The sequence below is a fragment of the Anastrepha obliqua genome, chromosome 4, assembly GCF_027943255.1.
Source record: "Anastrepha obliqua isolate idAnaObli1 chromosome 4, idAnaObli1_1.0, whole genome shotgun sequence".
NCBI classification, from domain to species: domain Eukaryota; kingdom Metazoa; phylum Arthropoda; class Insecta; order Diptera; family Tephritidae; genus Anastrepha; species Anastrepha obliqua.
The window spans coordinates 24005703-24018935 of NC_072895.1; the positions used below are offsets into that span (position 1 = coordinate 24005703).

The following is a 13233-nucleotide window of genomic DNA, read 5'->3' on the forward strand; positions in this document are numbered from 1 at the left end:
ACACAATCTTATGGAGAAGCCCGGACTGAGGTAAAATAAACGATCCCAAAACTATTCGCAAATTTGCAAAACTAAACATGAAACACTTAGGTTTTTTTAGAGAATTGGAATAAGTGTTCTAACGCTATAAGAGGGACTTATGCTATGTTCAGACGAGCATCTTAATTGCGCAATTAGCAAGCAAGACCTTAATTGAGCTCAATTTAGCATACAAGTACCTAGGTAGGTTAGATGGCAAGAGTACCCCAGGTACACTTCAAATAGCACTTACGTGCGATTCTGATACCATAATGTGGACCACTACCTGCGAAAAAATTTAGTGAAGAGGAAAAACCGTCTACAGCCATTCAGTGCTGTTGATGTAGTGGAGGAGAGCAAAGGGATCTAGGCCTGGCACGCTAAGGAATCTCAAGCGCCTAGCCGCCAGAGCCGGACATTTGCAGAGAAAGTGCTCAACAGTCTCTTTCTCTGCAGGATCCTCACGCATTTTATTAACAATTCCTATCCAAAATTACTGCAAGGTACTTTGCGTGGTCTTTAAGAGTCCACTCTGTGCCGTTTAGCTTCAAGGGGTGCCAATTCGGAATGAAATACCTTCTAGTAAAAAGTATCATATCCGTTTTAACGGCTTTTATCCCCAAGCCTGTCTGAGTTGCCCATTGATACACTGTTGATAGTGTATTATTCATTATGTCGCTCACGGTATCTAGGTATTTGCCTCTCCCTACTATGGCTATGTCATCTGCATATGCTATTAGATTGTTTGAAACAAAGCTCCAGGCCCAGATGGCATCCCAGCTGAAGCATTCAAACTTGTGGCTGAAAGCCGACCAGATGTGATGTTCGACGTTTACAATGCATACATTACTCAAAGCATCTTCTCTAAGCTGTGGAAAATACACTGATGCTGATCAATAAGGGTAGGGGTGACCCAGCGCAACTGTCAGCCTGGCGTCCGGTTTGCATGCTAGACAGTGCCGGAAAATTGTTTGAGAAGCTCATACAGCGTAGACTTGCAGAGTCTGTTGAGAGAGCAGGAGGATTGCCAGCAAGGCAATACGGTTTTCGACGCGGAAACTCAACCCTTGCCGCAATAGAGAAGGTAATAAGCAGCGCTCAACGCAGACGCCACTACCCGAACCGCATCACTGTTCTGGCAGCGCTTGATGTACGAAACGCCTTTAACAGCCTACGATGGACAGACATTATCAAGGCACTACGAGAGAGGTTGCGAATACCTGCATACTTGCTAAGAATTCTCCAGAGCTACCTGAGCGAGCGCGAACTGCTGTACGACACACCAGATGGTCAGAAAACAAAAGCGATAACGTTTGGCGCAGCTCAAGGACCTACGATGAGATATTGAGCCTAGAAATGCCAGAAAATGCATATCTAGTGGGATAGGCGGACGATATATGTTAGTGTCATACCAGCTCGGAACACTGAGGACGCTAGAAGGAAGCTGAACCAAGTCACGAAAGAAATATGGCTTGAGGACCACGGTCTGGAACTCGCCAAACATAAAATCGAAGCCATTCTTATGACATGAGGTCACATGCCACTCGAGGCCAGCATGCAAATAGGCGACACGTCCTTAGTAACCCAAAAAGTAGTCATGAATACCTAAGCAACTTGACTGCAGGCTTACTTTCTGGGCCCTGACACGGCATGCAGCTACCAAAGCAGCAAAGGTCACGGGTATGCTAAGTAAATTAATGGCAAACATCAGTGATACAACACAGAGCAAAAGAAAGGTAATTATGGCGGCCACAAGCTCAATTCTCCTGTACGGCAGCGAAGTATGGGGAATTGTGCTAAACAGCCTCCAGTGCTTTGCGCTTGGCTGTGCAACGAACAGCGGCACTTAGAGTTCTCAGCCTATCGCACTGTCTCAGGCGCAGCAATTTTCGTGATCAGCGGGCAGAGAACGAATGGATGCGTAGGACTCCAAGAAGAAACACGTGATCACTAACGGAGATGCAAAACCATGCTGTGGTGGCAAAGTAGATAGAACACTGAACCGAGTGGCATATGGACGGCGAAACTTATTCCATCAATTGACAAATGGGTCCAAAGGAACTTCGGGGAAGTGAACTACCTCTTAACTCAGTTCCTCTCGGGCCACGGATACTTCCGGAGATACCTATATCGTATCGGCGAGATAGCCGATTCCATGTGCATATACTGCGAAGCACCGAGCGATGACGCTGAACACACGTTTTTTAGTTGTAACAGATGCCTCGCGGAAAGAAATGCTTGGAGGGAGCAGATTGGCGACATCGCACCGAGCAACATAATCAGCAAAAAGCTCGAACGCGAGGAGAGCTGGAACGCAGTAAAGAAATACATCAAGAACGTGTTACGAAAAAAAAAGATTGACCTCGACATAGTGCAACAAAGCGAAGCTGCACAGATAGAGACAAAAGAATACAAGCCTATAGCATGAAAGCTGTCTACAAATATGGTGAACCCAGACGTGGGTGAATAGAATTGCTCCTTTATGAATGCCGTTCTGGGTCCTCCCGAAGTAATATAGAAAGCAGTTCCGGGAAGGGTATCTTTCCAGAAGGAGAGCAGGGATCGTTTCAGTGGCCATACCACACGACGCAGTAGACGACGGTCACTGTAAGTGCAAAGGCATTTTGAACTCTACCGCACCCACAAAAAAAAAAAAAAAATAAATAAATAAAAAAATACTATCATCTTAGATGTCGTTCTTTAAAATTTCGTTAATAGCTCATTAGCTGGGAGTAACTAGAGAAGTGGCGATAGAATGGCTCCTTGTGGCGGACCGTCACATGCTAGTTTAGTGAGTTTAGCTTCGTTTTATTCCGCAATGTTCTTTATCCATGAATAAACAGCGGGTTCTGTATTTCATGTATCTAAGCCCCTTTGGAATGGCTTCCCTCGACACATTGTTGGATGCATCACTAATGTCTAGAAATACTCCTAAAGCGTATTCCATTCACTCTAGAGCTTTTTCTATAACTAACACTAGTCAGTGTAACGCAGTCTCTGTGGATTGGCGTTTAGTACATATATGCGTGTTGTGCCTTAGATATAAAGTCTGACATAATATTTTCTCTAATGTGGGCATCGAGGATTTTCTCAAGCGTTTTTATAAGGAATGAGGTCAATCTAATTGGCCTATATTCCTTTGAGAGTATGAGGTTGCTTTTACCTGCTTTCGGTATAAACAAAACTCTTGCTTCAATAACAAAAAAAAAAGTCTATGATAAAAACACAGCTATACGGATTCTCTTGTAAAGGGTTTTCCAATAAGAGCTGTTATTTTGATATTCAAAAAAAACTGCTATTTTTCAATATAAATGATCGGATGTTTATTTCATTATAAAGAGGAAAGTATGCCGTTAATAGTGGAAAATAACATCAGGTAAATGACCACCACGACCACGCTTACAGGACAATATCCTTTTCATGAAATTTTCCATAACCGAATTGCAAAGTGGCTGCCCTATGTCCTCAATAGCCTCACGAATTTCATCTTTGCGGTCTTGAATCGACCCTGGGCTGTTGGCGTAGACCTTTTCTTTCACGTGGCCCCAAAGAAAAAAATCACAAGGTGTTAAGATGGGAAACCGGTTTAGGAGGCCAAACTTTTGGTGTTTTTCGAGAATTTTTTTTAACAAAGAAGGAATAATCAGAAATTTTTAAAGTTTAGAGGATATTTTATATATATTTTTAGGTACACTTTTAAATTGTTTTTGAAGCTTTTTTCGTGGGAGATAATGGCGTTAGAGCGTGCTGTCCATGGACGATCGCCATCCGAGTGTCTTGCTGGTGGGAATTCCTGAAGATGCAATTTTTCTCAACAGCAATTTTTTTTTTTACCAAAATATTTCCTAAGAATATGAACCTAATTGGGGTAAACAAATATTGAAAATTGCATGCTTTTGAGGCGCTTGAACACAAAGTAGTTTTTTTATACTATAGGGTGGGCCATGTAAAATTTACTTTTTGAATCGATTATAAAAAAAACTAATCAATATTTTTTCAAACTTTCTTTTTTATTTTGAAGATTGAACATTGTCATTTATGATTGAAAAATAATATCGTTCAAATGACTGCCACGACTGGCTTTACAGTAGGCCATTCGATCAACCCAATTCTTAAGCACATTTTCGATTGTTTGGGCTCCAATTTCATGAATGGCAACTTTGATTTCGTTTTTTAAAGCATCAATCGTCTCTGGATAGTTCGCATAGCATTTGTACTTAACGGCTCCCCACAAAAAATAGTCCAACGGGCTTAAATCACAGCTCCGAGGCGGTCAATTGGTATCGGAATTTCGGCTGATTATTCGGTTTTCAAAAACGGTAGCAAAAAGTTCGAGTGTAACTTTGGCAGTGTGACAAGTTGCACCGTCCTGTCGAAACCAAATGTCGTCCATATCATCCTCTTCAATTTTTGGAAACAACTCGTTGAGCATGTCACGGTAACGCTCGCCATTTACTGTAACCGCGGCTCCTCGCTCATTTTCGAAAAAAAACTGGCCCGATGATGCCGCCAGACCAAAAACCGCACCAAACAGTAACGTGTGGATTTTCTGAGCCCCAAATCCGACAATTTTGCTTATTGACGTAGCCACCGATGTGAAAATCAGAAAAGAAGAAGAATACTCACCACTTTGGAAATAGCTTTTCAATATTTCCCAATTTTGTTCAAGCGTATAGCGTCCCATTTCGTAAATGTCAAACCTTTAAGTAAATTATGAACACATTTGACATGTCATTTGTGTTACCATTCTCAAAAAAATAGGTGGTTCAAAAAGCAAACGCTATACGGCCCACCCTGTATATGTTTTCATCTATTTTGCCTAAAAAACCATATTTTAAATAATAATATAATCCCAGAATTAGGTTGATATAGATTAGAATTGAATAAAGAAAAAATAGAGAAACGATTGGTCGATAACTTTTTAAGCTAGAATGTCCACCAGTTGAAAAAAAGTAGTTTCGAAAAAAACGTCGTTCTAACTAACGCGCGCTACGGTACGGAACCGACGGGCAGTAACTTAAGTGCTCATAGAATCGGGAATAATGCGAATTTCGCTTTCTTTACATTTTTTACCACATATTCTTGAGTAGTTATACTAACGATTTATGTAATAAAAAAATCGATTTTTTGATCGATCTAAACCGATTTCCCCCCTTAAATGACAATATCTCCCTTTAGTATCCAAATTATTCTGCTCTCTTAACACTTATAATCCCTTCAAGTCGCATAACCTTCATAACCTTTTTTTAGTAGAAATTCAACACAATTCACAAGACCTAACATCACAGCAATTAAATGCAGTAAACCTCAAAATCATAACAATTTTGTAGCCGTATTGATTGATTTGACTACAAAGGAAAACACAAACTGAAAACCATTCATCACCGATTCTCAACAAAAATAAATGTTGCTGTGTGCTGTGTATATACGTATCCGTGCGCACACACACACATACATATGCAGAAGTGATTTGGAGCGCGCCAACATGCATAAAAACCAAAATGAATAAGTGGTATAGTATATCACTTCAGCTAAAGATATTTACGTTTGAACTAAAAACGGAAATTGAATTGTAATACTCACGACTCAATAACATAAAAATTATCACCATCATCACCCTGGCGTATGATGAATTCATCTGGCTGCACTCGCTTCTCGAACATGGCGTCCAATACTTGATTCATCTGCAAGTGAAATAAAGCAATTCAATGCACATACATACATACATTGTGTATTTAAAAGAAAATGTGTAATCCAAATGTGAGCGTGTGCTGCGCGCCATTGATATTTATGGATATTATTTTCTTCTATACACAAAAAAGAAGCCAAATAAATAAACAACGGGCGGCAGTGCAAGAGATTATCATGTTGTAGTGCGAAATGATGTACAAATGTTGGAAGCGTGCAAACGAAAAATATAAAATAAAATTTAATAAAAATAGGGAACAAAAAAAAAAAAAAAAATACAGAAATGGAATTTATGGATTTTGTGCAAAATGTTGTACGAGTACATTTATTATTCATTTTTGCGCCAATAATTTCACGTTGGGTGGAAGAAGCGGCAGTAGCTGGTATGTATGTGTGTGTGTCTATATGATGTACAGTGTCGGACAAAATATATTGCACTCATTCAGACTTCAATGTAATTTACTTTCCTAACGTGAAATGTGATTTCAAAAATAACTTAAATTCCCAGAAATTAAGACGAACTATTTATTTCTGGAATGCATAAAAAACTTAACGAATAATTTACCTCATAAAATTATATGCGTAAAACACAAAACATATGCGATATGCAGAGCGACAAAATTATTGGCTTAACAATAATTAACTAATATTTTATAGCATAACCATTATTTTTTACAATTTCACTGCATCTTTATGGCATGGAAGCTATTTTTTTGTTTTATTTATTCTGAGGTTGGGTTAAAAATGCCTTCCCACCATATACTGTGGGCAAAAAGTAAGGTGAATTTGGTGGTAAAATGAAAAATCTTTATTTATGCTTGCAAATCAATTTCATCGCCTTCGAAATAATTCCCTCTCGATGAAATACACTTATGTCAACGATTTTTCCAATCCCCGAAACATACCAAATAGTCCATTTCCGGTATAGCCATCAGCACCTTCTTCGATTCAGCTTTTATCTCCTCAATCGACTCGAAACGCGTTCCCCGGAGTGGTCTCTTGAGTTTTGGGAATAGCCAGAAGTCACACGGAGCCAAATCAGGCGAATACGGTGGTTGCGGAACGATACTCGTATGCGTGGAATTTTTTGCGAAATGGTCACGAAGAACGAGTGCAGTGTGAGACGGTGCATTATCGTGATGCAAAAACCAAGAGTTGTTGGCCCATAACTCTGGTCTTTTTAGACGAATTGCTTCACGTAAACGAAGCATAACGCTCAAATAATATTCCTTATCAACAGTTTGGCCAGGTGGAAGGAATTCATAGTGCACCACACCACGAAAATCGAAAAAAACTGTCATCATGACCTTTATTTTTAAACCACTTTGACGTGCTCTTTTCGGTCTGGCCTCGCCTTTAGCACGATATTCGCTTGATTGGTCGGTTGTTTCAGGGTCGTAAGCATAAATCCAAGTCTCATCTCCCGTAATGATGCATTTGAGCTTGTCCTGATAGTCTGAAAGCATTGTTTCACACACATCAACCCGACGACTTTTTTCCAGGAAATTGAGAGTTTTCGGTACCAAACGAGATTTGACTTTTCGTAGGCCCAAATGGTCTTTCAAAGTGGTTTTCACAGATCCTTCTGATATTCCGATCATATCAGTAAGGTCTTTAACAGTCAACCGACGGTTTTTGAGCACTAACTCCTTCACTTTATTGACGTGTTGGTCATCTGTTGAAATCGATGGTCGTCCGGAGCGCTCCAAGTCATCAACACGTTCTCGACCCTCTTTGAAGTCTTTGTACCACTTATAAACATTTTTCTGCGACATGGTCGAATCACCAAATGCCTTCTGCAACATGCTAAACGTTTCCGCAGCCGAAATTTCATTCCGCAAACAAAATTTGATGGCACTTCTCTGCTCAATCAAATCAGACATTGTAAAAATCGAAAAATGCACTCTTGGTCGTTTGGTAAACACAAGCGTAAATATATTACTGATAATGACATTCACATGAAAGTTGGCCCAGATGTTACTAACAGTGCTGCCAACTCATGAAAAAAATAACTAGAGCGAAATTTTAATCCCGCGAAGTTTGACAAATAAATTCACCTTACTTTTTGTCCACAGTAGTACTTGGCTGAAAAATCACAACCAGCTCAGTCACCTCAAAGTGAATAAAATGTTTGTGTATCGCACTATAAAACGTTATAATAATACTGGTAGCATTGCAAAACGCTATGGAGGTGGACCAAAAAAAAAACCGCAACAACGCCAGAAATGGTTCGGAAAGTGAAGGCTCAACTTTGACGAAATCCACGTCGAAGTGGAAGAAAAATGGCCAAAGAACTGAAAATATCGCAAGACAGCATTCGACGCATATTGAAAAATGAGCTCAAGGTCAAGGCTTACAAGTTCCAAAAAGCACACGATCTTTCACCCCAGCAAAAAAAAAAAATGTTCGGTGCGAAAGAGCAAAGGAGTTGTTGCGCTTGCACGAACATGGCGAATTTCCTAACATTGTGTTTTCTGATGAAACAAATTTCCCAATTCAGCAGTTCATAAACACTCAAAACGATCGTGTTTACTTGACCGAACGCTCATACGAGAATTTGAGCCTACGTATGGCCACTCGAAGCAATTTCCCATCGGAAGTAATGGTTTGGGCCGCAGTGACCGCTGATGGACGCTCTCCAATCGTTTTTATCGAGCCTGGTGTCAAAGTGAATGCAATTTATTATCGGGAAAAATCTTTTAGAAGCTGCTTTAGAGTCGTGGACACGCAAACATTTCGGTCGCAGACCATGGACGTTCCAACTCGGACTCGGCACCGTCTCATAAAGCTCGTGTGAACCGTGAATGAAAAAATGGTTAAAAAATCATATTCCACACTTCATTTCATCCACACAATGGCTTTCGAATTCGCCAGATGCAAATCCGATGGACTATTCCATCTGGTCCATTTTGGAGAGCAAGGTGAGGACTAAAAAATATGCCAGTATGGATGCGCTGAAAAAAGCGATTATACGAGAATGGGCCAAAATACCTTAAGATCACATTCGTGCAGTATGCAACTTATTTTTTGACCGTTTTAAAGGCTATAGTCAAGGCAAAAGGTGGTCATACTGTGTTAAAATTGTAATCATTTTTGAACATTTTTGTATTTGAAATAAATAAAAACTGATTTCACCCAAAAAAGTTATGGTGTTTTGAATAGGTAACACTTCATATTGTTCACCCTGTAGTAACCGTCGCTACTACGTGTGTGGTGATTCCACTAAAAATATTCCTCCTCTTCTCTTGGATTTTTCCCTACACTCCGGGACTGCTTCCGCACTGCTTCGAGGTAGAGGGCCAAGACGGCATCCTAAGAAGCACACTTACTTACTCACCCTGGGTCACGTGTTTTGATAAATCTATGCTCAATGCTCTTCAGCATAACTTTCCATTTCACGCTTCTTTTTTCGGATAAAGTCCTCCACAAAATTTGCGATGACATTCCATTTTTCTTCGTCTATCAACATTTTCTCGATTATTTCTTCAGGTGTAAAGACACCAATAGCTCATTGCAGAGCTCTTCTCTCTAGGTTCCACCTCTCGCATTTAAAGAAGGTGTGCTCCGCATCTTCATACTCAGTATCTCCATTAATGCAGTTTGGAAGGCTCACTTTTGCCATTCGCCATAAATACTTGTGAAAGGACCCATGTCTGGACAAAAACTGTGTCAGGTAATAATTAACCTCACCGTGCTTTCTTTCTATCCACTTTTTTAGATCGGGTAATAGTCTCGCTGTTCATCTACTGTACCGTTCAGAGTTCCATCTTGCCTGCCAAAGTGTGAGCGTTTGAACTCTAATATTGGAGAAGCGTGGTACTGGGATTCCTGTGTTTTTTGCCTCCCATCTCCGTTTGCGCTCTTGCGCTAGAATGGCTATTGGAATGGTTCCGCTGATAAGCATGGAAGCTATTAGATTGTTGATAACGTCGAGGGGAATATCCAACCAGGCTTGTTTGGCAGTTTCAAATAGCTTCTTTTTGTCCCCATTTACTCCTTGGCTGTCTATCCTCCTATTGAGTATCTCCCAAAGGTTCTCAATTGGTTGAGCTCCGGAGATTGTGTTGGCCACTCGAGCACATTCATTTTTTCCTATGCTATGCAATTTGCTACCAACTTCGAGATGTGCTTTGGGTCGTTATCTTGTTGGAACGACTACGAAGGTGGCATATTCCACTCAGCATGGCGAAGCTTCATGCTCTCTAGTATATTTTGTTATACAAACCTATCCATAATTTCATCTATTAAATGCAGAGGTCCAACACCAAATCCAGAAAAACAGCCCCACACCATAATATCACCTCCGTCATGCTTACCGGTACCTTTGCAGTATCGAAGATCTAAACGTTTATGTTTTGGCCGGCGAACTCTTCTCATTGCGTCTGAGTATTTCAAGTTGAATTTTGATTTTGATCCGAAAAAAAGTCGTTTAACTGACCAGTTAATGTGCTCCCGATCGAATTTCAACCGCTTTAGCCGATTTTTTGGGGAAATAAATGGCTTTTTTGCTGCTCTATAACTGTTCAGTCCACCTGCACCTGCTCTGCGTTGTACAGTTCGGCTGCTAACCTTTAAGCTCAGCTCTTTAAGTATACTTGCTGCCGACTTCTCTGGATCTTTCTTCAATTATATCAATATTTTCGAGTCTTCGTGCTGTGCGGTAGCTTTAGGTCATTCTCCACGGTTAATAGTCTCAACCCTTCCAGTTTCTCGGAATATTTTTATAATGAAACTAACTGTTGATTTTTTCATTGCGAACTTTTGACAAATATCCTTTTGCGACAAGCCGTGCATGTAGTCGTTTATAATTAGTTTTTTCAATTGAACTGAATGTTTTTTCCCGCCATTAGCACGTTTTTTTAATAAAAGTATAGAAATCTAGAATTTTCAATAGGAAACTACTATTGACTCTTATTCCAACGCTCACATTGACCACATTATCGCCTACTTCGATAAACTGAGACGAGTCCAATATGTTTTGTCGCACTGGACATTGTATTAGATGTGCAACTAAGTTCCCGCTGTTTGTCAATAGATGCCGCCAGCAGTGTGTGCTAGTCGATTCCAACATAACCTAAACGTCATAAACTAAGCTTAAACATATGGCAAACCAACTGCTTCGACACATTAGTGATTTTGTTTTGGTGTCATATACTTTTGGTTTTGTGAAAATGTCTGATTTTGGGCCGAATAATCGTCATTTGCGGGAAGTGTTGATTCTCCTCTTGCATTCGAAAAAAACGGGGGCTGAAGCATATCGAGAGCTTCAAAAAGTTTATGGGGATGCTGTTTTAAGTGAAACAACGTGGCGAGATTAATTCTTTGCTTCAAAGACGGTGATTTTATTGTTGACGACCGTTCGCGTGAAGGAAGTCCAAAAACCTTCGAAGACGCTGAATTGGAGGCATTGCTCAATGAGGATCCGTGTCAAACGCAAGAAGAGCTTGGTTGCAGTATTAGGAGTTACCCGCCAATCCATTTCCAAGCGATTGCATGCTTTGGGAATGATTCAGAAACTGATTCAGGGGACTTGGGTTCCTTATGAGTTAAAACCTAGGGATGTTAACGTCGTTTTTTCGACGTGTCTCCTGTGAACAACTGCTCCAGCGGCAAAAAAGGAAGGGTTTTCTTTATCGCATCGTGACGGGTGATGAAAACGGGATTCATTACAGTAATCCAAAGAAAAGAAAGTCATGGGGACTGCCCGGTTATGCTTCTACGTCATCGCCTCGGCTGAATATTCACGCTGCGAAGTTTATGCTATGTATTTGGTGCGACCAAGTTGGTGCTATTTATTATGAACTGTTAAAACCAAGCGAAACCATCACTGGGGATCGGTATCGACTTTAATTGATGCGATTGAGCCGAGCATTGCGTGAGAAGCGGCCGCAGTACGTGGAGAGGCATGAAGAAGTGATTCTACAGCATGACGCCGCTCGGCCTCACGTTGCCAAACCCGTTAAAATCTACCAGGAAACACTGAAATGGGAAATTCTACCCCACCCGCCATATTCTCCAGATATTGCGCCGTCTTCACTATCACCTGTTCCGATCGATGGCACATGGTCTAGCTGACCAGCAGTTCCATTCATATGAAGACATCGAGAAAAATGGCTTGATCCATGGATAGCCTCAAAAGATGAACAGTTTTACCGCGACGGTATACGAGATCTACCAGAAAGATGGGAAAAAGTAGTAGCCAGCGATGGGCAATACTTTCAATGATTCACTTGTAACCATTTTTTCAAAATAAAGTTGTATTTTCATCAAAAAAAAAAAAAAAAAACAGCGAGAACTTAGTTGCGCACCTAATATATGTTTCCCTTTTTTCGCATATTATGTAAAAGAGTCTTATCTTAGAAAATATTTCTTATGTTTTCATATAACAACTGGTTGCTTTTCATTTCTGTGATATTTTTTCTTATTTAAAATAATATTTACAAGAGTAAAAACAAATAGCTTCACTAATATGTTCAGTCCAATATGTTTTCTCCGACACTGTATGTACATTAGGCCGGGTCGATTTGTGGGGAGGCAAAAAAATCGCCCATTGCTCTGTGAAAATCGTATTCTAGGGATCAAAATAAGAAACTTTGCCGAAGGAACCATACCTCTAAAACGAATTCTGATGTCCCCCAAATCGGGTCGGTCGAACTTTTTAGTTTCTTTTCTCATGTAAAGGCCAAAAATGGTGATATTTTGAAATTATTGTATGGGGAACCCCCCAGGGGAGTTCCAGGGGGTGTGCCACTGGCATGGGTGGATCGGCCGTCCAAAGTTAGTGGGGGTCGGTCATACATTTGGACTCCATTGGAGCACTCTAAATGGGTCAAAGTGGGATTTTTCGTTCGACCCAAATTGGGGGACATCAGAATTCGTTTTAGAGGTATGATTCCTTCGGCAAAGTTCCTTATTTTGATCCCTAGAATACGATTTTCATAGAGCAATGAGCAAATTTTAAATCGACCCGCCCTAATATACATACATATGTACTTATGTAGAAAGTGTGTGTGTATGCTGATATTTGCATAGATTTAAATGGAATTAAAAAATATAAAATATGCGAAATCACAAATAAACACAACAATTTTAGTCCATTTGTGCGCGAGCTAAGAAAAAAAAGCTTAACAATTTTTTAAATTTATTTTTGGCATATTATGGAGCGTAGAATTTCATAGGAAAGATTTTAAATTCAAGCTTGCAGCACGCGTATGTATGTATGTATGTGTGTATGCATTTACTGTGTTTACTTTTTATCCACTAAACGTTTGAACGATGCACTCAACTTTGCACTGCGTGGCTTTTTTGCTTTTTTATTTTCTTTCCTTTTGTATTTGTATCTTTACTTTCGATTGCGCGTTTATATGCATATATATTTTAATGTATTAATGTTAGAGTATTTAATATATATATACATATATATACGAGTATATTCGCCCACAATTACTAGGTATTAAGTATTCATTCAAGCAATGCATACTTTAATTTGCGCAAATAATTTCGAAACATTCCAGCTGCACTTTATGA

The 13233-nt window shown here is 39.9% G+C and overlaps 1 protein-coding gene across 2 annotated transcripts in view; it reads right to left on the reverse strand.

The window, feature by feature from the left end:
• Window positions 1–13233, reverse strand: part of LOC129243780 (cAMP-dependent protein kinase type II regulatory subunit) — a 144583-nt gene that overhangs the window by 22066 nt on the left and 109284 nt on the right. For both annotated transcript variants that reach the window (XM_054881078.1, XM_054881079.1), the window contains exon 4: window positions 5602–5702. In XM_054881078.1, coding sequence (XP_054737053.1) covers window positions 5602–5702 — 101 coding nt within the window. The remainder of the gene's footprint in view (window positions 1–5601; window positions 5703–13233) is intronic.